Source organism: Xenopus laevis, chromosome 7S (assembly GCF_017654675.1).
Source record: "Xenopus laevis strain J_2021 chromosome 7S, Xenopus_laevis_v10.1, whole genome shotgun sequence".
Lineage (NCBI taxonomy): Eukaryota > Metazoa > Chordata > Amphibia > Anura > Pipidae > Xenopus > Xenopus laevis.
This window is the reverse complement of record NC_054384.1, coordinates 4358945-4386130: the sequence shown is the minus strand read 5'-3', so window position 1 is coordinate 4386130 and position 27186 is coordinate 4358945. Positions and strand designations below refer to the sequence as shown.

Sequence of the window (27186 nt, the reverse complement as noted above, 5' to 3'; positions counted from 1 at the left end):
TTCATCTCAAGGTCACCGGCAGAGATACAGATACAGAACAGAGGGGGGAGGCAGCTGGTTACACGGTTCTGTGTCTTTGTACAGTTACGTTTATTCAACTGCTCATTATAATGATACTTATACTAGGCCTCATGTACCCACCATTATTCCCTGTCACAGGACAGGACCTATACTCATTGCCACCATTCTTTCATACTCAGGACAATAATATTCATGAAATGCCCAGTGCCAAATAATCATCTTATTATTTGATTTGATTCAAACATTTGGCTTTGGATTTAGTCCATTCTGAATCCAGAAAAAAGTTCTGGTTGAATCCCTATGTAATACCCATATACTGTAGCTAAAACAGTGGGGGGGCTCATGGAATAAATGCGTGAAATTGAATCCAGTGCAGTAACCCATAGCAACCAAGTGACAGTTGCATTATTCTACCTGCACATAACCTGTGGCTGATTGGTTGCTATGGGCTTACTGCTCTCGGCAACCTTGAACAGATACTATTAGGCTTACCTGTTTGTAATTTTTAGAACGTGGCATTGTCAGGGTTGCCACCTGGCCGGTATTTTACCGGCCTGGCCGGTAAAAATGATGGTTGATCACAATGTTATCAATAGGGAAAAATGCTAAATATATAGGTAGGCCAGTATTTTTTTCCGGAAAAGGTGGCAACCCTAGGTATGGTCAAACAGAAATAATTATGGTGTACTTCCCCTTTAATACCCAAGCCTAAAATGCACCGAGCTTTAAAATGTTGATTTGCGCAGATACAGTAATTTCTTTGTGAGACTGAATTTCCCTACAAATGAGAATCTCACGTTGCCCCCCTCTCTCTGCTTCACAGACTTTCTATTTTGGAAATGGCTGATGTGATGTTTGCATTGTAGCCGGCGTCGGCGCTCTGTTTGAGACTAATCCCTAGAAACTTCAGGGAATTTGCTGCCTTCCAAGCTCCTTTGAAAAATATGAAGTTGCCGTTTGCTTGCTAAATGACAGTATATGTATTTATAGGTGGGTGCTTGTGAGTAGAGCTAATCGGATGCATAAAGCGGCAGTTTATAAGCCCCCCGAGATTGAGAGAACGGGAAGAGCATGGAGATTATTATGGACGTGTGTCCAAGGGTGTTCAGAGGGATCCTGTAAAACCATACAACGTTCTAATAAATACAAACAGGTAAGCCTAATAGTATCTGTTCAATAGTATCTGCCCATAGCAACCAATCAACCACAGGTTAAGTGCAGGTAGAATAATGCAACTGTCACTTGGTTGCTATGGGTTACTGCACTGGGTTGAATTTCACCTATTTCAGAGGGATCCTGTAGTTCAACCAGAGTAAAAAGGCTGCAGGTGGGGTATTAAGAGAAGTTACACTGGGACCCCCCATTTCCCCAGGCAGTTTCGTAACAGAAGTTACACTGGGCAAGCATTTCCCCCAATACCTTGAGCTACACTAAGAACATTCCTGACATTTATAGAAATGGTACATCAAATGGGACTCCCTCAACATTCACCTTTTAGTATGATGTAAAGCAGTGACCCCCAACCAGTGGCTCTGGTACAACATGTTGCTCTCCGACCCCTTGGATGTTTCTCTCAGTGGCCTCAAAGCAGGGGCTTATTTTTCCAATTGAAGGGTTGGAGGCAAGTTTGAGTTGCATAAAAACCTTGTGTACTGCCAAACAGAGTCTCCTGTAAGTTGCAAGTCCTCATAGGGGCCACCAATAGCCAATTACAGCCCATATTTGGCATCTCAGAGATCTTTTTGCAGCTTATGTTGCTCTCCAACTAATTTTTACTTTTGAATGTGGCTCATGGGTAATAAACATTGGGGGGCCCTTCTCTATGGCATGGAAATCCCCCTACCCAGCCGCCTCCACCTTATGTATATGTGTGCGGTGGTGCAAGTAGGGGAGCACCTTGTGCACACTGGGCCCCTTTTTTTCGGGGGGGGGGTGGGGCTTGCACCTGCTTGTCACACCACTCTGAGTGACCAAATAGCAAGTTTCTCCATAGAAGGTGCGAGATATGAGCTGTAGGGAAGGTGCCTCTAAACAGGGAATCTTGCTCTTGGGTCCAGGATGTCCTGGGAAAACTATTGAATTGTGATTGGAATGTCAGGGAGGTCTCACTGAGTGGGACACAGAGCCGCAACGTTACCTGCCTGTGCTGGGAACTCCTGGAGGGGCTGGGGGGCTGCAAAGAGCAAAGGGAGAGATTAAGAGAAAGAATAAAACCAAGAGGCAGAGCAATCCCCCCAAAGAATCCTTCAGATTGGAGTGAGTACAGGGGTGACCCCAACATGTCTTCTTCTTTTGTTAATAATCCACAAGGGGCGCAGTAAAGCAAATGTGAGTAGGAAGTGCCCAGAGGGCAGGAGTCATATATCTGATTTATATGCTCAGACCCTCCTGTGTTTCAATACACTGCCTTACAACTGATGACAGATATATATAAATATATATTTCAATTCCAAAGAGATCCGCACTCACAGGTCTTTTTCAAATTAAAAAAAAAATATTTTATTGCAGAGCTACAGTCTAACGTTTTGGCCTACCCTAAGGCCTTTCTCAAAGGGGAGGCAGAAACGTTAGACTGTTTACCTTGTCACTTGTTTGCACCCCAGTCCACCTTTATCGTCCCAAAATATTAGTTCACTTAATTATGTATCTTTCCGCCTTCCCCATAACTCACCAGCCACTATTTCCTGTACTTAATGTTGCTGCCCCTTCCTTCTCTATTATCTGTTCCCCTCTCATCCCTACAGTTTTCCTCTGTTTCTTACTGACACTTTGCAATCTCTACCCCTCCATTCACTCTCCCCAGCTACATTCCCTCTTTCACCCCCTCCACATTCGTTCTCTTTTATACTGACACCCCAATGTCTCCCACCCCTTACACTATTGCCCCACTGAAATAGCTCCCACTGACACCCCCAATCTTTCTCTCACTTCACCATCTCCCCTATTTCATTCCATCTCATATCTTCATCCTTTTAGCCCTAATTAACTCTCACTTTATTCTCTCGTTGTGCTTTGCTCTCATTCCCTTTCATCATTCTCACTATCTCTGCTTCTCTGCTGAGTATCTCTGATTCACCATTTATACCAGTCCACACTTGTCTCGTAGGTGTGGAGTTAATCGTGTCATTGCTGTTGGTATAATCTGAGATTATATTTTAGTTCCTGACAGAGACATAATGGGGATTAAACTGGACCCTGAAGGGAGGTGAGGCAAACATCCAAAGTAGAGCGATAGCCAATACAATGATGAGCAACCTAAAGTAGGCTAAGGGCAGACAGAACTGACAGTTATATGAAGGTGCAGGGAAAGCAAGACACAGACACAGAGGCTGCTAAGGAAGAGACAGAGACAAACAGAGGCAGAGGCAACATCAGAAGCAGATTCAGGAAAGACAAAGTATAAGGAAGGAAAGACAAAATATAATCTTTTTGTGGATAAAGAGAAGACACTGCGCGGCCCAGTGATGACTGAAGAGCTGAAGGGACGTTATGTGTTCGTATCTCAGGACAACATGGGTGAATATTTCAAGGCTCTAAGTAAGCGCCAGATTATGAAGTATTTCATAGCGAAAAACAAATTGAAAGAATGGGCAAAAGTTCTGGGAAGAGGGTTGGGGTTTGAAGAGAAGAGAGGGACTAAGGCAATGCAAGAAGGTTCTCTCCCCAACTACTTGAATCAGGGAGGTCTAGTGTGTGTATTGGGGAGACACTTTGGCCCAAATTCACTAAGCAGCGAAAATGCGCCAGCGACGCCTTCACCGCACTTTGCCAGGCGTATTTTCGCCAGCGCTACGCAAATTCACTAAAATCCGAAGTTACGCTCAGGGGTAGTGTAAGGTTGCGACGTTGCACTAGCGTTAATTTGCGAAGTTACGCTAGCGATGGTTAATTTGCATATGGCGCCAAATTGAAGTTACAATGGAGGTATATGTAGCAGAACTACACAAGCCTGGGAAACCTTCAAAACAGCAAATAAAAATTGTTATTTTGCCCTACACATGTGCCCACTGTATAGTTAAGGTGCCATGAGTTAGGAAATGTAGGGGGGAAGGAGGGGAGCCCCACAAAAATTTTCGATCTTTTTCAGCCTATCACCCATAAAAATGAAAAAACGTCAGCGTTTTTTGGGACTTAGAAATTTTTTTAACTATTTTTGAAGCAATCCCTATCTACTCTATTGCACTTCGCCTGGTCTGAGGTGGCGAAGGAAGTCTGGCATAAAAGGTAGCGTTCAGAACAATGCGCGTGTTAGTGAATTTGCGTAGTTACGTCCCATTCGCCATAGCGCAACTTCGTCTGGCGTAAGCGGGCGAATTAGCGCTAGAGTAGGTCTAGCAAATTTACACAAGCGCCCATTAGTGAATTTGCGCCAGCGTTTGTCACTTGGCACTTTAGTGAATTTGGGCCATAGGACACCACAGGTACAACATATTATTATTAACACAGTATTAATACTAGAAATCTTTATCACTAAATTACTATAACATTACATAAGAAGATAATGAGAGATTGTGTTTTCTTGGCCATCACTCTCCAACGACACTAAATCCCAGAGACAGAAACAGAAAGGGGAAAACAGAAACTACAGCTTCTGAATGATATGGATGGAAATAAGGCCTGGGGGCAACAAGTGCTGCAAGTACAAATGTGATCTGAAAGGAGCTCAGAGAAAGAAATAGAGATGAGATCTGGGGTGGACTGAATCATACAAATGAAAATAGGATCTGATGGGGCAGGAATAGAAATGTAAAACATGGAAATGTGCTACAAAGTGGGTGGATGTAAATTAAATGGGGAAATGTGACTAGAGGGGATCCTATTGTTATTGTTTAAATGTGGTGGGCTATTGCGCCAAACGCAGGTGGGACACAGTACGTTGCATTTCGCCGCTTACATGCGTCTGTGTGAGTTCAGCCCCTTCACATTAATTGTGTGCGTCTATTCCTGCGCTCCCCTGCTGCTGAACGGAAGAAAACGCAACGCAAGGGATCGCAGGAAAAAACGCCCTTACAGAGCATTTGTTTTTTTGATTGGGTCAGTGACCCCCATTTGAAGGCTGGAAATAGTCAGAAGGAGGAAAATAATCAAAAAACTATATAAAAAAATAATAATGAAGACCAATTGAAAAGTGTAACATACTAATAGTTAACTTAAATGTGAACCACCCCTTTAACAACTATTGTATCAGTTCTAACAGCTGCCTGGAATGAAAATCAGGGATTCTGCTCAGCAGGGACAGAGAAAAGAAATGGATCAAGTTGGAACAGTTACAGGGTCGGCGACCCCCCCTCCCAGAGCTGCTTTAGAAGGTGAAAAATGAAACGTTTTACTGCTTTAGTAGAAAATAGGAAGTAATTGGGGTAAAAGTCTTTATTTCTGGGGAACAATCTGAAAGCAACTGAACTGAAAAAAGTGTTTAAAGGTGAACTTTCCCTTAAAATGACCTGGAAGAGATTAGCAAGAGAAATAAGGGATTGTGCGACACTGCGTCTGATGGGAACTCATTGCTGGGGCAACGCCTGTGTAGGAGTAATTAGCGGTTGCCCATAGCAACAGTTGCCCACGTAGACTGCCCATTAATTATACTTTATTGATCGTCTCACACTTACACCAAGTTGTGCCCCTCCTGCTGAATCTGCAGCATCAGTCGCCTCATCCTGGGAGCTCACAGTTTATTATACGAGCGACTTCAGCCTGGGACTGGGGGAACATCTTCATCTTTATATCACAAGGAGTTTATTGGGGTCGGGTTCAGCTTTATTTTACAGGAGCCCCTATTAATATTAGTAATGCACAGAATGTAATGTGAATCTAATCAGAGTATTTATTAAATTCTGATGCTGACTGCACTGATTATTGTGCTGCCATGTAATGTGAATCAAATCAGCGTAATTAATAAATTCTGATGCAGACTGCACTGATTTCTATTATGCCATGTAATGTGAATCTAATCAGAGTAATTATTAAATTCTGATGCAGACTGCGCTGAATTCTACACTGCATGTAATGTGAATCTAATCAAAGTAAATATTAAATTCTAATGCAGACTGCACTGAATTCTGTGCTGTCATGTAATGTGAATCTAATCAGAGTAATTAATAAATTCTGATGCTGACTCCACTGAATTCTACTCTGCCATGTAATGTGAATCTAATCAGAATATTTATTAAATTCTGATGCAGACTGCACTGATTATTGTGCTGCCATGTAATGTGACTCTACTCAGCGTAATTAATAAATTCTGATGCAGACTGCACTGATTTCTGTGCTGCCATGTAATGTGAATCTAATCAGAGTAATTATTAAATTCTGATGCAGACTGCGCTGAATTCTACGCTGCATGTAATGTGAATCTAATCAAAGTAAATATTAAATTCTAATGCAGACTGCACTGAATTCTGTGCTGTCATGTAATGTGAATCTAATCAGCGTAATTATTAAATTCTGATGCAGACTGCACTGAATTCTGTGCTGCCATGTAAATTCAGATGCTGACTGCACTGAATTCTGCGCTGCCATGTATTGTGAATCTAATCAGAGTAATTATTAAATTCTGATGCAGACTGCACTGAATTCTGTGCTGCCATGTAATGTGAATCTAATCAGAGTAATTATTAAATTCTGATGCAGACTGCACTGAATTCTGTGCTGCCATGTAAATTCTGATGCAGACTGCAATGAATTCTGTGCTGCCATCATGTAATGTGAATCTAATCAGCGTAATTAATAATTTCTGATGCTGACTGCAATGAATTATTAAATTCTGATGCAGAATGAACTGATTTCTGCGCTGCCATGTAATGTGAATCTAATCAGAGTAATTAATAAATTATGATGCTGACTGCACTGAATTCTACTCTGCCATGTAATGTGAATCTAATCAGAGTATTTATTAAATTCTGATGCAGACTGCACTGATTATTGTGCTGCCATGTAATGTGAATCTAATCAGCGTAATTAATAAATTCTGATGCAGACTGCACTGATTTCTGTGCTGCCATGTAATGTGAATCTAATCAGAGTAAATATTAAAATCTAATGCAGGCTGCACTGAATTCTGTGCTGTCATGTAATGTGAATCTAATCAGCGTAATTATTAAATTCTGATGCAGACTGCACTGAATTCTGTGCTGCCATGTAAATTCTGATGCTTACTGCACTGAATTCTGCGCTGCCATGTAATGTGAATCTAATCAGAGTAATTATTAAATTCTGATGCAGACTGCACTGAATTCTGTGCTGCCATGTAAATTCTTATGCTGACTAAACTGAATTATTAAATTCTGATGCAGACTGCACTGATTTCTGCGCTGCCATGCAATGCGAATCTAATCAGAGTAAATATTAAATTCTAATGCAGACTGCACTGAATTCTGTGCTGTCATGTAATGTGAATCTAATCAGCGTAATTATTAAATTCTGATGCAGACTGCACTGAATTCTGTGCTGCCATGTAAATTCTGATGCTGACTGCACTGAATTCTGCGCTGCCATGTAATGTGAATCTAATCAGAGTAATTGTTAAATTCTGATGCAGACTGCACTGAATTCTGTGCTGCCATGTAATGTGAATCTAATCAGAGTAATTATTAAATTCTGATGCAGACTGCACTGAATTCTGTGCTGCCATCATGTAATGTGAATCTAATCAGCGTAATTAATAAATTCTGATGCTGACTGCACTGAATTATTAAATTCTGATGCAGACTGCACTGATTTCTGCACTGCCATGTAATGTGAATCTAATCAGTGTAATTATTAAATTCTGATGCAGACTGCACTGAATTCTACGCTGCCATGTAATGTGAATCTAATCAGAGTAATTATTAATTTCTGATGCAGACTGCACTGAATTCTGTGCTGCCATGTAAATTCTGATGCAGCCTGCACTGGTTTCTGTGCTGCCATGTAATGTGAATCTAATCAGAGTAATTATAAATTTTGATGCAGACTGCACTGAATACTGTGCTGCCATGTAATGTGAATCTAATCAATGTAATTATTAAATTCTGATGTAGACTGCACCGAATTCTGTTCTGCCATGTAATGTGAATCTAATCAGCGTAATTAATAAAATCTGATGCAGATTGCACTAAATTCTGTGCTGCCATGTAATGTGAATCTAATCAGCGTAATTAATAAATTCTGATGCAGACTGCACTGATTTCTGTGCTGCCATGAAATGTGAATCAAATCAGAGTAATTATACATTTTGATGCAGACTGCACTGAATACTGTGCTACCATGTAATGGGAATCTAATCAGCGTAATTATTAAATTCTGATGCTGACTGCACTGAATTCTACACTGCCATGTAATGTGAATCTAATCAAAGTAAAAATTAAATTCTAACGCAGACTGCACTGAATTCTGTCTGCCATGTATATTCTGATGCAGACTGCACTGAATTCTGTGCTGCCATGTAATGTGAATCTAATCAGTGTAATTATTAAATTCTGATGCAGACTGCACTGAATTCTGTGCTGCCGTGTAAATTCTGATGCAGACTGTACTGCATTCTGTGCTGTCATGTAATGTGAATCTAATCAGCGTAATTAATAAATTCTGATGCTGACTGCACTGGATTATTAAATTCTGATGCAGACTGCACTGATTTCTGCTCTGCCATGTAATGTGAATCTAATCAGAGTAATTATTAAATTCTGATGCTGACTGCACTGAATACTGTGCTGCCATGTAATGTGAATCTAATCAGAGTAATTATTCAATTCTGATGCAGACTGCACTGAATTCTGTGCTGCCATGTAAATTCTGATGCAGACTGCACTGAATTCTGTGCTGCCATGTAATGTGAATCTAATCAGCGTAATTAATAAATTCTGATGCTGACTGCACTGATTTCTGTGCTGCCATGTAATGTGAATCTAATCAGAGTAATTATTAAATTCTGATGCTGACTGCACTGAATTATTAAATACTGATGTAGACTGCACTGATTTCTACGCTGCCATGTAATGTGAATCTAATCAGAGTAATTATACATTTTGATGCAGACTGCACTGAATACAGTGCTGCCATGTAATGTGAATCTTATCAGAGTAATTATTAAATTCTGATGCAGACTGCACTGATTTCTGTGCTGCCATGTAAATTCTGATGCAGACTGCACTGAATTCTGTGCTGCCATGTAATGTGAATCTAATCAGCGTAATTAATAAATTCTGATGCTGACTGCACTGAATTATTAAATTCTGATGCAGACTGCACTGATTTCTGTGCTGCCATGTAATGTGAATCTAATCAGAGTAAATATTAAAATCTAATGCTGACTGCACTGAATTAATAAATTCTGATGCAGACTGCACTGATTTCTGTGCTGCCATGTAATGTGAATCTAATCAGAGTAATTATTAAATTTTGATGCAGACTGCACTGAATACTGTGCTGCCATGTAATGTGAATCTAAAAAGCGTAATTATTAAATTCTGATGCAGACTACACTGAATTCTGTGCTGCCATGTAATGTGAATCTAATCAGAGTAAATATTAAATTCTGATGCTGACTGCACTGAATTAATAAATTCTGAGGCAGACTGCACTGATTTCTGTGCTGCCATGTAATGTGAATCTAATCAGAGTAATTATTAAATTCTGATGCAGACTGCACTGAATTCTGTGCTGCCATGTCAATTCTGATGCAGACTGCACTGAATTCTGTGCTGCCATGTAATGTGAATCTTATCAGCGTAATTAATAAATTCTGATGCTGACTGCACTGAATTATTACATTCTGATGCAGACTGCACTGATTTCTGCGCTGCCATGTAATGTGAATCTAATCAGAGTAATTATTAAATTTTGATGCAGACTGCACTGAATTCTACGCTGCCATGTAATGTGAATCTAATCAGAGTAATTATACATTTTGATGCAGACTGCACTGAATACTGTGCTGCCATGTAATGTGAATCTAAAAAGCGTAATTATTAAATTCTGATGCAGACTGCACTGATTTCTGTGCTGCCATGTAATGTGAATCTAATCAGCGTAATTATTAAATTCTGATGCAGACTGCACTGAATTCTGTGCTGCCATGTAAATTCTGATGCTGACTGCACTGAATTCTGCGCTGCCATGTAATGTGAATCTAATCAGCGTAATTAATAAATTATGATGCTGACTGCACTGAATTATTAAATTCTGATGCAGACTACACTGATTTCTGCGCTGCCATGTAATGTGAATCTAATCAGAGTAATTATTAAATTTTGATGCAGACTGCACTGAATTCTGTGCTGCCATGTAATGTGAATCTAATCAGAGTAATTATTAAATACTGATGCGGACTGCACTGATTTCTACGCTGCCATGTAATGTGAATCTAATCAGAGTAATTATACATTTTGATGCAGACTGCACTGTATACTGTGCTGCCATGTAATGTGAATCTAATCAGAGTAATTATTAAATTCTAATGCAGACTGCACTGAATTCTGTGCTGCCATGTATATTCTGATGCAGACTGCACTGAATTCTGTGCTGCCATGTAATGTGAATCTAATCAGCGTTATTAATAAATTCTGATGCAGACTGCACTGAATTCTGTGCTGCCATGTAATGTGAATCAAATCAGAGTAATTATACATTTTGATGCAGACTGCACTGAATACTGTGCTGTCATGTAGTGTGAATCTAATCAGTGTAATTATTAAATACTGATGCGGACTGCACTGAATTCTACGCTGCCATGTAATGTGAATCTAATCAGAGTAATTATACATTTTGATGCAGACTGCACTGTATACTGTGCTGCCATGTAATGTGAATCTAATCAGAGTAATTATTAAATACTGATGCGGACTGCACTGATTTCTGTGCTGCCATGTAATGTGAATCAAATCAGAGTAATTATACATTTTGATGCAGACTGCACTGAATACTGTGCTGTCATGTAGTGTGAATCTAATCAGTGTAATTATTAAATGCTGATGCTGACTGCACTGAATTCTACGCTGCCATGTAATGTGAATCTAATCAAAGTAAATATTAAATTCTAATGCAGACTGCACTGAATTCTGTCTGCCATGTAAATTCTGATGCAGACTGCACTGAATTCTGTGCTGCCATGTAATGTGAATCTAATCAGAGTAATTATTAAATTCTGATGCAGACTGCACTGAATTCTGTGCTGCCATGTAAATTTTGATGCAGACTGCACTGAATTCTGTGCTGCCATGTAATGTGAATCTAATCAGCGTAATTATTAAATTCTGATGCTGACTGCACTGAATACTGTGCTGCCATGTAATGTGAATCTAATCAGAGAAATTATTAAATTCTGATGCAGACTGCACTGAATTCTGTGCTGCCATGTAAATTCTGATGCAGACTGCATTGAATTCTGTGCTGCCATGTAATGTGAATCTAATCAGAGTAATTATTAAATTCTGATGCTGACTGCACTGAATACTGTGCTGCCATGTAATGTGAATCTAATCAGTGTAATTATTAAATTCTGATGCTGACTGCACTGAATACTGTGCTGCCATGTAATGTGAATCTAATCAGAGTAATTATTAAATTCTGATGCAGACTGCACTGAATTCTGTGCTGCCATGTAAATTCTGATGCAGACTGCACTGAATTCTGTGCTGCCATGTAATGTGAATCTAATCAGCGTAATTAATAAATTCTGATGCTGACTGCACTGATTTCTGTGCTGCCATGTAATGTGAATCTAATCAGAGTATTTATTAAATTATGATGCTGACTGCACTGAATTCTGTGCTGCCATGTAATGTGAATCCAATCAGAGTAATTATTAAATTTTGATGCAGACTGCACTGAATTCTACACTTCCATGAATTGTGAATCTAATCAAATTAAATATTAAATTCTAATGCAGACTGCACTGAATTCTGTCTGCCATGTAATGTAAATCTAATCAGAGTAATTATTAAATTCTGATGCAGACTGCACTGAATTTTGTGCTGCCATGTAATGTGAATCTAATCAGCGTAATTATTAAATTCTGATGCTGACTGCACTGAATACTGTGCTGCCATGTAATGTGAATCTAATCAGATTAATTATTAAATTCTGATGCAGACTGCACTGAATTCTACGCTGCCATGTAATGTGAATCTAATCAGAGTAATTATTAATTTCTGAGGCAGACTGCACTGATTTCTGTGCTGCCATGTAATGTGAATCTAATCAGAGTAGTTATACATTTTGATGCAGACTGCACTGAATACTGTGCTGCCATGTAATGTGAATCTAAAAAGCGTAATTATTAAATTCTGATGCAGACTGCACTGAATACTGTGCTGCCATGTAATGTGAATCTAATCAGCGTAATTATTAAATTCTGATTCAGACTGCACTGAATTCTGTGCTGCCATGTAAATTCTGATGCTGACTGCACTGAATTCTGCGCTGCCATGTAATGTGAATCTAATCAGAGTAATTATTTAATTCTGATGCAGACTGCACTGAATTCTGTGCTGCCATGTAAATTCTGATGCAGACTGCACTGAATTTTGTGCTGCCATGTAATGTGAATCTAATCAGCGTACTTAATAAATTATGATGCTGACTGCACTGAATTATTAAATTCTGATGTAGACAACACTGATTTCTGCGCTGCCATGTAATGTGAATCTAATCAGAGTAGTTATTAAATTTTGATGCAGACTGCACTGAATTCTGTGCTGCCATGTAATGTGAATCTAATCAGAGTAATTATTAAATTCTGATGCCGACTGCACTGAATTATTAAATACTGATGCGGACTGCACTGATTTCTACGCTGCCATGTAATGTGAATCTAATCAGAGTAATTATACATTTTGATGCAGACTGCACTGTATACTGTGCTGCCATGTAATGTGAATCTAATCAGAGTAATTATTAAATTCTAATGCAGACTGCACTGAATTCTGCGCTGCCATGTATATTCTGATGCAGACTGCACTGAATTCTGTGCTGCCATGTAATGTGAATCAAATCAGAGTAATTATACATTTTGATGCAGACTGCACTGAATACTGTGCTGTCATGTAATGTGAATCTAATCAGTGTAATTATTAAATGCTGATGCTGACTGCACTGAATTCTACGCTGCCATGTAATGTGAATCTAATCAAAGTAAATATTAAATTCTAATGCAGACTGCACTGAATTCTGTCTGCCATGTAAATTCTGATGCAGACTGCACTGAATTCTGTGCTGCCATGTAATGTGAATCTAATCAGAGTAATTATTAAATTCTGATGCAGACTGCACTGAATTCTGTGCTGCCATGTAAATTCTGATGCAGACTGCACTGAATTCTACGCTGCCATGTAATGTGAATCTAATCAGACTAATTATACATTTTGATGCAGACTGCACTGAATACTGTGCTGTCATGTAATGTGAATCTAATCAGTGTAATTATTAAATGCTGATGCTGACTGCACTGAATTCTACGCTGCCATGTAATGTGAATCTAATCAAAGTAAATATTAAATTCTAATGCAGACTGCACTGAATTCTGTCTGCCATGTAAATTCTGATGCAGACTGCACTGAATTCTGTGCTGCCATGTAATGTGAATCTAATCAGAATAATTATTAAATTCTGATGCAGACTGCACTGAATTCTGTGCTGCCATGTAAATTCTGATGCAGACTGCACTGAATTCTGTGCTGCCATGTAATGTGAATCTAATCAGCGAAATTATTAAATTCTGATGCTGACTGCACTGAATACTGTGCTGCCATGTAATGTGAATCTAATCAGAGTAATTATTAAATTCTGATGCAGAATGCACTGAATACTGTGCTGCCATGTAATGTGAATCTAATCAGAGTAATTATTAAATTCTGATGCAGACTGCACTGAATTCTACGCTGCCATGTAATGTGAATCTAATCAGAGTAATTATTAATTTCTGAGGCAGACTGCACTGATTTCTGTGGTGCCATGTAATGTGAATCTAATCAGAGTAGTTATACATTTTGATGCAGACTGCACTGAATACTGTGCTGCCATGTAATGTGAATCTAAAAAGCGTAATTATTAAATTCTGATGCAGACTGCACTGATTTCTGTGCTGCCATGTAATGTGAATCTAATCAGTGTAATTATTAAATTCTGATGCAGACTGCACTGAATTCTACACTGGCATGTAATGTGAATCTAATCAGAGTAATTATTAAATTCTGATGCAGACTGCACTGAATTCTGTGCTGCCATGTAATGTGAATCTAATCAGCGTAATTAATAAATTATGATGCTGACTGCACTGAATTATTAAATTCTGATGCAGACAACACTGACTTCTGCGCTGCCATGTAATGTGAATCTAATCAGAGTAATTATTAAATTCTGATGCCGACTGCACTGAATTATTAAATACTGATGCGGACTGCACTGATTTCTACGCTGCCATGTAATATGAATCTAAACAGAGTAATTATACATTTTGATGCAGACTGCACTGTCTACTGTGCTGCCATGTAATGTGAATCTAATCAGAGTAATTATTAAATTCTAATGCAGACTGCACTGAATTCTGTGCTGCCATGTATATTCTGATGCAGACTGCACTGAATTCTGTGCTGCCATGTAATGTGAATCTAATCAGCGTAATTAATAAATTCTCATGCAGACTGCACTGATTTCTGTGCTGCCATGTAATGTGAATCTAATCAGAGTAATTATACATTTTGATGCAGACTGCACTGAATACTGTGCTGTCATGTAATGTGAATCTAATCAGCGTAATTATTAAATTCTGATGCTGACTGCACTGAATACTGTGCTGCCATGTAATGTGAATCTAATCAGAGTAATTATTAAATTCTGATGCAGACTGCACTGAATTCTGTGCTGCCATGTAAATTCTGATGCAGACTGCACTGAATTCTACGCTGCCATGTAATGTGAATCTAATCAGACTAATTATACATTTTGATGCAGACTGCACTGAATACTGTGCTGTCATGTAATGTGAATCTAATCAGAGTAGTTATTAAATTCTAATGCAGACTGCACTGAATTCTGTGCTGCCATGTAAATTCTGATGCAGACTGCACTGAATTCTGTGCTGCCATGTAATGTGAATCTAATCAGAGTAATTATACATTTTGATGCAGACTGCACTGAATACTGTGCTGCCATGTAATGTGAATCTAAAAAGCGTAATTATTAAATTCTGATGCAGACTGCACTGATTTCTGTGCTGCCATGTAATGTGAATCTAATCAGCGTAATTATTAAATTCTGATGCAGACTGCACTGAATTCTGTGCTGCCATGTAAATTCTGATGCTGACTGCACTGAATTCTGCGCTGCCATGTAATGTGAATCTAATCAGCGTAATTAATAAATTATGATGCTGACTGCACTGAATTATTAAATTCTGATGCAGACTGCACTGATTTCTGCGCTGCCATGTAATGTGAATCTAATCAGAGTAATTATTAAATTTTGATGCAGACTGCACTGAATTCTGTGCTGCCATGTAATGTGAATCTAATCAGAGTAATTATTAAATACTGATGCGGACTGCACTGATTTCTACGCTGCCATGTAATGTGAATCTAATCAGAGTAATTATACATTTTGATGCAGACTGCACTGTATACTGTGCTGCCATGTAATGTGAATCTAATCAGAGTAATTATTAAATTCTAATGCAGACTGCACTGAATTCTGTGCTGCCATGTATATTCTGATGCAGACTGCACTGAATTCTGTGCTGCCATGTAATGTGAATCTAATCAGCGTAATTAATAAATTCTGATGCAGACTGCACTGATTTCTGTGCTGCTATGTAATGTGAATCTAATCAGAGTAGTTATACATTTTGATGCAGACTGCACTGAATACTGTGCTGCCATGTAATGTGAATCTAAAAAGCGTAATTATTAAATTCTGATGCAGACTGCACTGATTTCTGTGCTGCCATGTAATGTGAATCTAATCAGCGTAATTATTAAATTCTGATGCAGACTGCACTGAATTCTGTGCTGCCATGTAAATTCTGATGCTGACTGCACTGAATTCTGCGCTGGCATGTAATGTGAATCTAATCAGAGTAATTATTAAATTCTGATGCAGACTGCACTGAATTATGTGCTGCCATGTAAATTCTGATGCAGACTGCACTGAATTCTGTGCTGCCATGTAATGTGAATCTAATCAGCGTAATTAATAAATTATGATGCTGACTGCACTGAATTATTAAATTCTGATGCAGACAACACTGACTTCTGCGCTGCCATGTAATGTGAATCTAATCAGAGTAATTATTAAATACTGATGCGGACTGCACTGAATTATTAAATACTGATGCGGACTGCACTGATTTGTACGCTGCCATGTAATATGAATCTAAACAGAGTAATTATACATTTTGATGCAGACTGCACTGTCTACTGTGCTGCCATGTAATGCGAATCTAATCAGAGTAATTATTAAATTCTAATGCAGACTGCACTGAATTCTGTGCTGCCATGTATATTCTGATGCAGACTGCACTGAATTCTGTGCTGCCATGTAAAGTGAATCTAATCAGCGTAATTAATAAATTCTCATGCAGACTGCACTGTTTCTGTGCTGCCATGTAATGTGAATCAAATCAGAGTAATTATATTTGATGCAGACTGCACTGAATACTGTGCTGCCATGAAATGTGAATCTAATCAGCGTAATTATTAAATTCTGATGCTGACTGCACTGAATTCTGTGCTGCCATGTCAATTCTGATGCAGACTGCACTGAATTCTGTGCTGCCATCATGTAATGTGAATCTTATCAGCGTAATTAATAAATTCTGATGCTGACTGCACTGAATTATTAAATTCTGATGCAGACTGCACTGATTTCTGCGCTGCCATGTAATGTGAATCTAATCAGACTAATTATACATTTTGATGCAGACTGCACTGAATACTGTGCTGTCATGTAATGTGAATCTAATCAGAGTAGTTATTAAATTCTAATGCAGACTGCACTGAATTCTGTGATGCCATGTAAATTCTGATGCAGACTGCACTGAATTCTGTGCTGCCATGTAATGTGAATCTAATCAGCGTAATTATTAAATTCTGATGCTGACTGCACTGAATACTGTGCTGCCATGTAATGTGAATATAATCAGAGTAATTATTAAATTCTGATGCAGACTGCACTGAATTCTGTGCTGCCATGTATATTCTGATGCAGACTGCACTGAATTCTGTGATGCCATGTAAATTCTGATACAGACTGCACTGAATTCTGTGCTGCCATGTAATGTGAATCTAATCAGCGTAATTATTAAATTCTGATGCTGACTGCACTGAATACTGTGCTGCCATGTAATGTGAATCTAATCAGAGTAATTATTAAATTCTGATGCAGACTGCACTGATTTCTGCGCTGCCATGTAATGTGAATCTAATCAGAGTAATTATACATTTTGATGCAGACTGCACTGTATACTGTGCTGCCATGTAATGTGAATCTAATCAGAGTAATTATTAAATTCTAATGCAGACTGCACTGAATTCTGTGCTGCCATGTATATTCTGATGCAGACTGCACTGAATTCTGTGCTGCCATGTAATGTGAATCTAATCAGCGTTATTAATAAATTCTGATGCAGACTGCACTGATTTCTGTGCTGCCATGTAATGTGAATCAAATCAGAGTAATTATACATTTTGATGCAGACTGCACTGAATACTGTGCTGTCATGTAGTGTGAATCTAATCAGTGTAATTATTAAATACTGATGCGGACTGCACTGAATTCTACGCTGCCATGTAATGTGAATCTAATCAGAGTAATTATACATTTTGATGCAGACTGCACTGTATACTGTGCTGCCATGTAATGTGAATCTAATCAGAGTAATTATACATTTTGATGCAGACTGCACTGAATACTGTGCTGTCATGTAGTGTGAATCTAATCAGTGTAATTATTAAATGCTGATGCTGACTGCACTGAATTCTACGCTGCCATGTAATGTGAATCTAATCAAAGTAAATATTAAATTCTAATGCAGACTGCACTGAATTCTGTCTGCCATGTAAATTCTGATGCAGACTGCACTGAATTCTGTGCTGCCATGTAATGTGAATCTAATCAGAGTAATTATTAAATTCTGATGCAGACTGCACTGATTTCTGTGCTGCCATGTAAATTTTGATGCAGACTGCACTGAATTCTGTGCTGCCATGTAATGTGAATCTAATCAGCGTAATTATTAAATTCTGATGCTGACTGCACTGAATACTGTGCTGCCATGTAATGTGAATCTAATCAGAGAAATTATTAAATTCTGATGCAGACTGCACTGAATTCTGTGCTGCCATGTAAATTCTGATGCAGACTGCATTGAATTCTGTGCTGCCATGTAATGTGAATCTAATCAGAGTAATTATTAAATTCTGATGCTGACTGCACTGAATACTGTGCTGCCATGTAATGTGAATCTAATCAGTGTAATTATTAAATTCTGATGCTGACTGCACTGAATACTGTGCTGCCATGTAATGTGAATCTAATCAGAGTAATTATTAAATTCTGATGCAGACTGCACTGAATTCTGTGCTGCCATGTAAATTCTGATGCAGACTGCACTGAATTCTGTGCTGCCATGTAATGTGAATCTAATCAGCATAATTAATAAATTCTGATGCTGACTGCACTGATTTCTGTGCTGCCATGTAATGTGAATCTAATCAGAGTATTTATTAAATTATGATGCTGACTGCACTGAATTCTGTGCTGCCATGTAATGTGAATCCAATCAGAGTAATTATTAAATTTTGATGCAGACTGCACTGAATTCTACACTTCCATGAATTGTGAATCTAATCAAATTAAATATTAAATTCTAATGCAGACTGCACTGAATTCTGTCTGCCATGTAATGTAAATCTAATCAGAGTAATTATTAAATTCTGATGCAGACTGCACTGAATTTTGTGCTGCCATGTAATGTGAATCTAATCAGCGTAATTATTAAATTTTGATGCAGACTGCACTGAATTCTACACTTCCATGAATTGTGAATCTAATCAAATTAAATATTAAATTCTAATGCAGACTGCACTGAATTCTGTCTGCCATGTAATGTAAATCTAATCAGAGTAATTATTAAATTCTGATGCAGACTGCACTGAATTTTGTGCTGCCATGTAATGTGAATCTAATCAGCGTAATTATTAAATTCTGATGCTGACTGCACTGAATACTGTGCTGCCATGTAATGTGAATCTAATCAGATTAATTATTAAATTCTGATGCAGACTGCACTGAATTCTACGCTGCCATGTAATGTGAATCTAATCAGAGTAATTATTAATTTCTGAGGCAGACTGCACTGATTTCTGTGCTGCCATGTAATGTGAATCTAATCAGAGTAGTTATACATTTTGATGCAGACTGCACTGAATACTGTGCTGCCATGTAATGTGAATCTAAAAAGCGTAATTATTAAATTCTGATGCAGACTGCACTGAATACTGTGCTGCCATGTAATGTGAATCTAATCAGCGTAATTATTAAATTCTGATTCAGACTGCACTGAATTCTGTGCTGCCATGTAAATTCTGATGCTGACTGCACTGAATTCTGCGCTGCCATGTAATGTGAATCTAATCAGAGTAATTATTTAATTCTGATGCAGACTGCACTGAATTCTGTGCTGCCATGTAAATTCTGATGCAGACTGCACAGAATTTTGTGCTGCCATGTAATGTGAATCTAATCAGCGTACTTAATAAATTATGATGCTGACTGCACTGAATTATTAAATTCTGATGTAGACAACACTGATTTCTGCGCTGCCATGTAATGTGAATCTAATCAGAGTAGTTATTAAATTTTGATGCAGACTGCACTGAATTCTGTGCTGCCATGTAATGTGAATCTAATCAGAGTAATTATTAAATTCTGATGCCGACTGCACTGAATTATTAAATACTGATGCGGACTGCACTGATTTCTACGCTGCCATGTAATGTGAATCTAATCAGAGTAATTATACATTTTGATGCAGACTGCACTGTATACTGTGCTGCCATGTAATGTGAATCTAATCAGAGTAATTATTAAATTCTAATGCAGACTGCACTGAATTCTGCGCTGCCATGTATATTCTGATGCAGACTGCACTGAATTCTGTGCTGCCATGTAATGTGAATCAAATCAGAGTAATTATACATTTTGATGCAGACTGCACTGAATACTGTGCTGTCATGTAATGTGAATCTAATCAGTGTAATTATTAAATGCTGATGCTGACTGCACTGAATTCTACGCTGCCATGTAATGTGAATCTAATCAAAGTAAATATTAAATTCTAATGCAGACTGCACTGAATTCTGTCTGCCATGTAAATTCTGATGCAGACTGCACTGAATTCTGTGCTGCCATGTAATGTGAATCTAATCAGAGTAATTATTAAATTCTGATGCTGACTGCACTGAATACTGTGCTGCCATGTAATGTGAATCTAATCAGTGTAATTATTAAATTCTGATGCTGACTGCACTGAATACTGTGCTGCCATGTAATGTGAATCTAATCAGAGTAATTATTAAATTCTGATGCAGACTGCACTGAATTCTGTGCTGCCATGTAAATTCTGATGCAGACTGCACTGAATTCTGTGCTGCCATGTAATGTGAATCTAATCAGCGTAATTAATAAATTCTGATGCTGACTGCACTGATTTCTGTGCTGCCATGTAATGTGAATCTAATCAGAGTAATTATTAAATTCTGATGCTGACTGCACTGAATTCTGTGCTGCCATGTAATGTGAATCCAATCAGAGTAATTATTACATTTTGATGCAGACTGCACTGAATTCTACGCTGCCATGAATTGTGAATCTAATCAAATTAAATATTAAATTCTAATGCAGACTGCACTGAATTCTGTCTGCCATGTAATGTAAATCTAATCAGAGTAATTATTAAATTCTGATGCTGACTGCACTGGATTCTGCGCTGCCATGTAATGTGAATCTAATCAGAGTAATTATACATTTTGATGCAGACTGCACTGTGTACTGTGCTGCCATGTAATGTGAATCTAATCAGAGTAATTATTAAATTCTAATGCAGACTGCACTGAATTCTGTGCTGCCATGTATATTCTGATGCAGACTGCACTGAATTCTGTGCTGCCATGTAATGTGAATCTAATCAGCGTTATTAATAAATTCTGATGCAGACTGCACTGATTTCTGTGCTGCCATGTAATGTGAATCAAATCAGAGTAATTATACATTTTGATGCAGACTGCACTGAATACTGTGCTGTCATGTAGTGTGAATCTAATCAGTGTAATTATTAAATACTGATGCGGACTGCACTGAATTCTACGCTGCCATGTAATGTGAATCTAATCAGAGTAATTATACATTTTGATGCAGACTGCACTGTATACTGTGCTGCCATGTAATGTGAATCTAATCAGAGTAATTATTAAATACTGATGCGGACTGCACTGATTTCTGTGCTGCCATGTAATGTGAATCAAATCAGAGTAATTATACATTTTGATGCAGACTGCACTGAATACTGTGCTGTCATGTAGTGTGAATCTAATCAGTGTAATTATTAAATGCTGATGCTGACTGCACTGAATTCTACGCTGCCATGTAATGTGAATCTAATCAAAGTAAATATTAAATTCTAATGCAGACTGCACTGAATTCTGTCTGTCATGTAAATTCTGATGCAGACTGCACTGAATTCTGTGCTGCCATGTAATGTGAATCTAATCAGAGTAATTATTAAATTCTGATGCAGACTGCACTGAATTCTGTGCTGCCATGTAAATTTTGATGCAGACTGCACTGAATTCTGTGCTGCCATGTAATGTGAATCTAATCAGCGTAATTATTAAATTCTGATGCTGACTGCACTGAATACTGTGCTGCCATGTAATGTGAATCTAATCAGAGAAATTATTAAATTCTGATGCAGACTGCACTGAATTCTGTGCTGCCATGTAAATTCTGATGCAGACTGCATTGAATTCTGTGCTGCCATGTAATGTGAATCTAATCAGAGTAATTATTAAATTCTGATGCTGACTGCACTGATACTGTGCTGCCATGTATGTGAATCTAATCAGTGTAATTATTAAATTCTGATGCTGACTGCACTGAATACTGTGCTGCCATGTAATGTGAATCTAATCAGAGTAATTATTAAATTCTGATGCTGACTGCACTGAATACTGTGCTGCCATGTAATGTGAATCTAATCAGAGTAATTATTAAATTCTGATGCAGACTGCACTGAATTCTGTGCTGCCATGTAAATTCTGATGCAGACTGCACTGAATTCTGTGCTGCCATGTAATGTGAATCTAATCAGCGTAATTAATAAATTCTGATGCTGACTGCACTGATTTCTGTGCTGCCATGTAATGTGAATCTAATCAGAGTAATTATTAAATTCTGATGCTGACTGCACTGAATTCTGTGCTGCCATGTAATGTGAATCCAATCAGAGTAATTATTACATTTTGATGCAGACTGCACTGAATTCTACGCTGCCATGAATTGTGAATCTAATCAAATTAAATATTAAATTCTAATGCAGACTGCACTGAATTCTGTCTGCCATGTAATGTAAATCTAATCAGAGCAATTATTATATTCTGATGCAGACTGCACTGAATACTGTGCTGCCATGTAATGTGAATCTAATCAGAGTATTTATTAAATTCTGATGCAGACTGTACTGAATACTGTGCTGCCATGTAATGTGAATCTAATCAGAGTATTTATTTAATTCTGATGCAGACTGCACTGAATATTGTGCTGCCATGTAATGTGAATCTAATCAGAGTATTTATTAAATTGTGATGCAGACTGCACTGGATTCTGCGCTGCCATGTAATGTGAATCTAATCAAAGAACTTGTATTGTGATCTTGATATTATATCATATACAGTATATACTGTATGTTGTGTGTCAGTCTCTAAGCTCCACATATTTGTAGTGTAGTTGTCCATCTTAGTACCACCCCTACAGACAGATCTGCAGATGCTTATAAATATATATATGGAGTTCAGGCCCAAGTAGAATAAATCTCATCCCATAGCAACCAAGCAGCACTGGTCTCCAGACTGAAAACAAACCTCACATTGGTTGCTATGGGTTACTAGACCTTGTAGCATTTTTCTCCACATACATGTGCCTGGGAGCGGTGCTGGTGATTAGCAGGGGTCACACAGGAGAAGTGAAGGTAAAATGTCTGCTGATCATGTCGTGTCTCCAGTCACTGAGAATGATGTAAAAAGCTGTTTATATTGTGAAGTGCACGACCCTTTAATCGAGTTAATCTGAAAAGCCACTCTGGGATTAATAATCAAAGCGAGTCGAAGAAAGTTTGCTCGGCTGGTGCAGAAAACAACATGGCCTAGAACAGATGTTGCTGCCGATACAAAGAGCCGAGCTTCTCTAAACCCTTTACTGGCACAGCCGGGTCACTATCATGGGCCGGGCACTCAATCTAAACTAGAGATACCCAGCATTCCCTGACAGCCCAAGTCTCAGACTCGTACTTTAAAGGGAACTTATACCCACCCAAATCACTTAAAGGGGAACTATCATGAAAATTTAATTTAAATGGGAAGTAAATTCTAAATTAGAATAAGGCTAGAAATGCTGTATTTTGTATACTAAACATAAACATGAACTTACTACACCACAAGCCTAATCAAACAAATGATTGATGTTTTCAACGTTGGCCACAGGGGGGTCACCATCTTGTAACTTTGTTATACATCTTTGCAAGACCAAGACTGTGCACATGCTCAGTGTGGTCTGGGCTGCTTAGGAATCATCATAAATTATCAAAACAGCCGATACAGCAAGACTGTTGTTAAAAAATATGTACGGTTTTTATAAGAAACCTGACTGTATGCAGTGAAATTCTCCCTTCATTTACTGCTGTGGATAGGAATTGTCAGACAGTCCCTAACTGCTCTGCAGGGAAACAATCATACTTATGAACAGCAGGGGGAACCCCCGCCTTACTTCCCAGCCATGCAGAACTCAAGCAGCTTTGTTTGTTTCCCTGTAGAGCAGTCGGCGACTGTGTAGAGATTTGTATTGGATTTTATTTTTGCCTTTACATTCCCTTTACTGTTTCCAACTCCAGCTGCAGGGACAAAGATCATGGAGCCAGATTTAAACAGATAAACTGGGATTTTATTTGGAGGATAATTTTGCTGCAGCCACTGGTTCTGCAGAGTTGGAGAAAGTTTCTATTAAACAATAGAAAAACTATAAAATCCACATTATATCACATGACAACACAGGACCCAGTGCAGTCTGTATATTCTGATTATTAATCAGTCTTATTGTATTCGCTTCTGGCAGATATTATTTGACTTGTGCTGTTCTGATCATTTATGACGATCCCTAAGCAGCCCAGACCTCACTGAGCATGTGCACAGTCTTAGTCTTGTAAAGATGTATAACAAAGTTACAAGATGGTGACATACTGTGGCCAACTTTGAAAGCATAAATCATTTGTTTGATTAGGCTTGTGGTGCAGTAAGTTCATGTTTATGTTTAGTATACAAAATACAGCATTTCTAGCCGTATTCTATTTTACACTTTACTTCCCCTTTAAGCCCCTCTCCATTGGGAAGGTTTATGATGTGCCTCACAGGTGGGTTTCCAACATATTGGATCCAGTGTTGGGCTACTCCCAGTTGGTGCCCAAGGCAAGCCGCCCGCAGTTGAATGTCCCCCCTCCCAAGGGGAAGGAACAAGTAGAGGTGGGGTCTATGTGGTGATGAGCAGATGGGGGGACAGTTACCAGGTCCCTCAAGGCTCCCCACAGGTACAGTTACACAAAGCCAAACTAGGAGAATGCAAGCAGAAGGGGTTTGTGAGACCCAGTGAGACCCCCTAGTTACAGCCCTGATTGTCTCCCCCATTTTTGCATGGGGGTGGCTGCTGTATACAGCAGCTGTAGGCACTTTAAGCAAATTTCATTTGGGTTGGTTTTCATTCCCTCCAAACATTACAGGGCATAGGGACCCCAAAATACTCATCCACCCTGGCCTCAAGTAATCTCTATTGAATGAAAAGACACTGGGAATAGACGAGACAGAGCATTCCCTGGGGGGACCCCGAATTGCATAAATTAGCCAATGTGCACGTTACACCTGCCTGCATAAGGCAAGAAATGGACTTAATGAGGTGACACAATATTATCTCCTCAGTACCGTATAATCCAAACTATTTTATCCTCCTTTATTTCTCCTTTTTCGCAGACAACTGTCACATGGGAGAACGGCAAACTGGTTTGTGTACAGAGAGGTGACGTGCCAAAGCGTGGCTGGAAGCAATGGCTGGACAGGGATCTGCTGCACGTGGTGAGAGGAGGACCCCCCTAAACACCTCCACAGCTTCTTCCCAAATCACCAAATTCCCAACGTCCTACTGATCTCCCCTTATTCACTCTCATAGTCACCAACTGTGCCTGGTTTCCAGAGATGACTCCTATAAGTCTCTGTGTCACGAAATTGTTCTCCTTGGAAATGGAAATGCCCAACTGACCAGCTCCTGTAGCCAGTCTACTGCCTGTTATGAATTTATTGTTCTTGCAATAACCATGCCCATATTTAGGACTGGCACACTATGCCCTATTTTAGATCAAGTCTTATATGATACACTTAGGGCAGAGACAGACCAGAAGATTCGGCGAGATTAGTCGCCCGGCAACAAATCGCCTCTTCTTCGGGCAACTGATCTCCCCGAACTGCCTCCCCGGTGGCTAGAATCTAAATCGCCGGCGGGATTGCCACATGAGGAAACTTCCAGCCAACTTCGGAAAACGAAGAGCTCAGAGTGCCATCCCGCTGTCAATTTAGATTCTAGCCGGCGGGGAGGCAGTTCAGGGAGATAAGCCGCCCGTAGAAGAGGCGATTTGTTGCTGGGTGACTAATCTCCCCGAATCTTCTCGTCTGTCTCTGCCCTTACCCCTCTACAATAAGTCCCTGGAAATTATGGCAGTTATTTACTTTTGCGAAGTTGAAGAAATGGACTCACTCCGCCATGACTTTTGCACTTTGCTGCAGATCTCTGAGCTCCAAAATGGAGTAAAGGCTGGTTTCCCTGTGTTTATCGTTTTTGCAGTGTTAGGATCCCCTTCTGGCTTTGTAGATAGTCCTATAATATAATCAGTACCTGACCCAACCTGGTGTCTCGTATAACCCCCATCCCATATCCATCTCATTCCCCTTGACGTTTCTTTCCTTCCCTGAGGAGCTGACGGCCAAGGATGTGGTCAGCAAACAAACCTTCCGTAAAGTGTCTTGAGTAGATGGAGTCTATCTTGCTTGGTCATTATCACCATGGTATCAACCTCTCATCCTGCATCTCTTACTCCACCACCATTGCCATGTTGACTCTATAAAGTATTTTAGGATCAATCAGTATGTCTTGTGTCATTTGTACTCAGTTGAAAGGAACTATATTTGGTCAGTTCTTCTGCTTAGGTAACTGGGGATCAAGTAGAGTGAAAGCCATGTTATTAAATGGAGATCCGGTCAAATGGGACCACAGTGTAAAATGTCCATAGTCTACTTCTCCAGCTCATCTACTGATAGGAAGCACAATGATTGCCCTCATGGAATGTCCATCACCAGTGCCTGCTTTGCTGCTTGGCTCTGTTTAACACATATGGCTCATTGCATGCTTCAGTAGGGTGTCTGTTGGGGAGCTTGGGGAAAAGCACATTTGCAGCCCCAGCTAGAGTCCTGCAGCGGGTTGGGTACCCGCGAGTTACCCACAAAAAAGCAGGTAACCTGCGGGTTGTGGGTAGAAGTTTCGGGTGCGGGTATAGACGCGGGTCGGCGGTTCTGCAGGTAGGGCCGCGGGTCTTCTTAATAGCAAATTTTACTCCTTTTTTCTGATCATACTTACTTCCGATGATGTCACTTCCGGTTTACATTGGCAGCGATTTCCTGATTCTTGATGGTCAGCGGGTCACGGGTCAGGTTGCGGTTAAGATACTTGCGGGTCGGGGGTCCAGGCGGGTAAGAATGCAGGTTGTGGGTCCGGGTTGCGGGTTGCGGGTCGCGTGTCGGGTTTAACAAATTGGGTCAGCGCTCTGTATCCAAGTAATTTAATTTCAGCAATTATGGTCTATTGGAATGGGTATCTGTTCTGCAACCT

At 39.2% G+C, this 27186-nt stretch overlaps 1 protein-coding gene across 1 annotated transcript; it reads left to right on the top strand.

The window, feature by feature from the left end:
* The first annotated feature begins 3102 nt into the window (after positions 1 to 3102).
* On the top strand, positions 3103 to 26441 carry LOC121396354 (retinol-binding protein 5-like). Its single transcript, XM_041571190.1, has 5 exons — positions 3103 to 3558; positions 5210 to 5330; positions 24671 to 24779; positions 25281 to 25382; positions 26275 to 26441. Exons 1-5 carry the CDS (start codon positions 3486 to 3488, stop codon positions 26326 to 26328), a joined length of 459 nt encoding a protein of 152 aa, XP_041427124.1. The 5' UTR covers positions 3103 to 3485; the 3' UTR covers positions 26329 to 26441.
* The last annotated feature ends 745 nt before the right edge of the window (positions 26442 to 27186 follow it).

What these genes read in the sequence shown, in the direction of transcription:
- LOC121396354 (XM_041571190.1), top strand. Translation starts at nt 3,486, where the DNA reads ATGACTGAAGAGCTGAAGGGACGTTATGTGTTCGTATCTCAGGACAAC. An exon ending in TCCCAGAGCTGCTTTAGAAG is followed by an intron (nt 5,331 to 24,670) that starts GTGAAAAATGAA and finishes TGTGCCTCACAG; the next exon opens with GTGGGTTTCCAACATATTGG. An exon ending in AGGGGAAGGAACAAGTAGAG is followed by an intron (nt 24,780 to 25,280) that starts GTGGGGTCTATG and finishes CCTTTTTCGCAG; the next exon opens with ACAACTGTCACATGGGAGAA.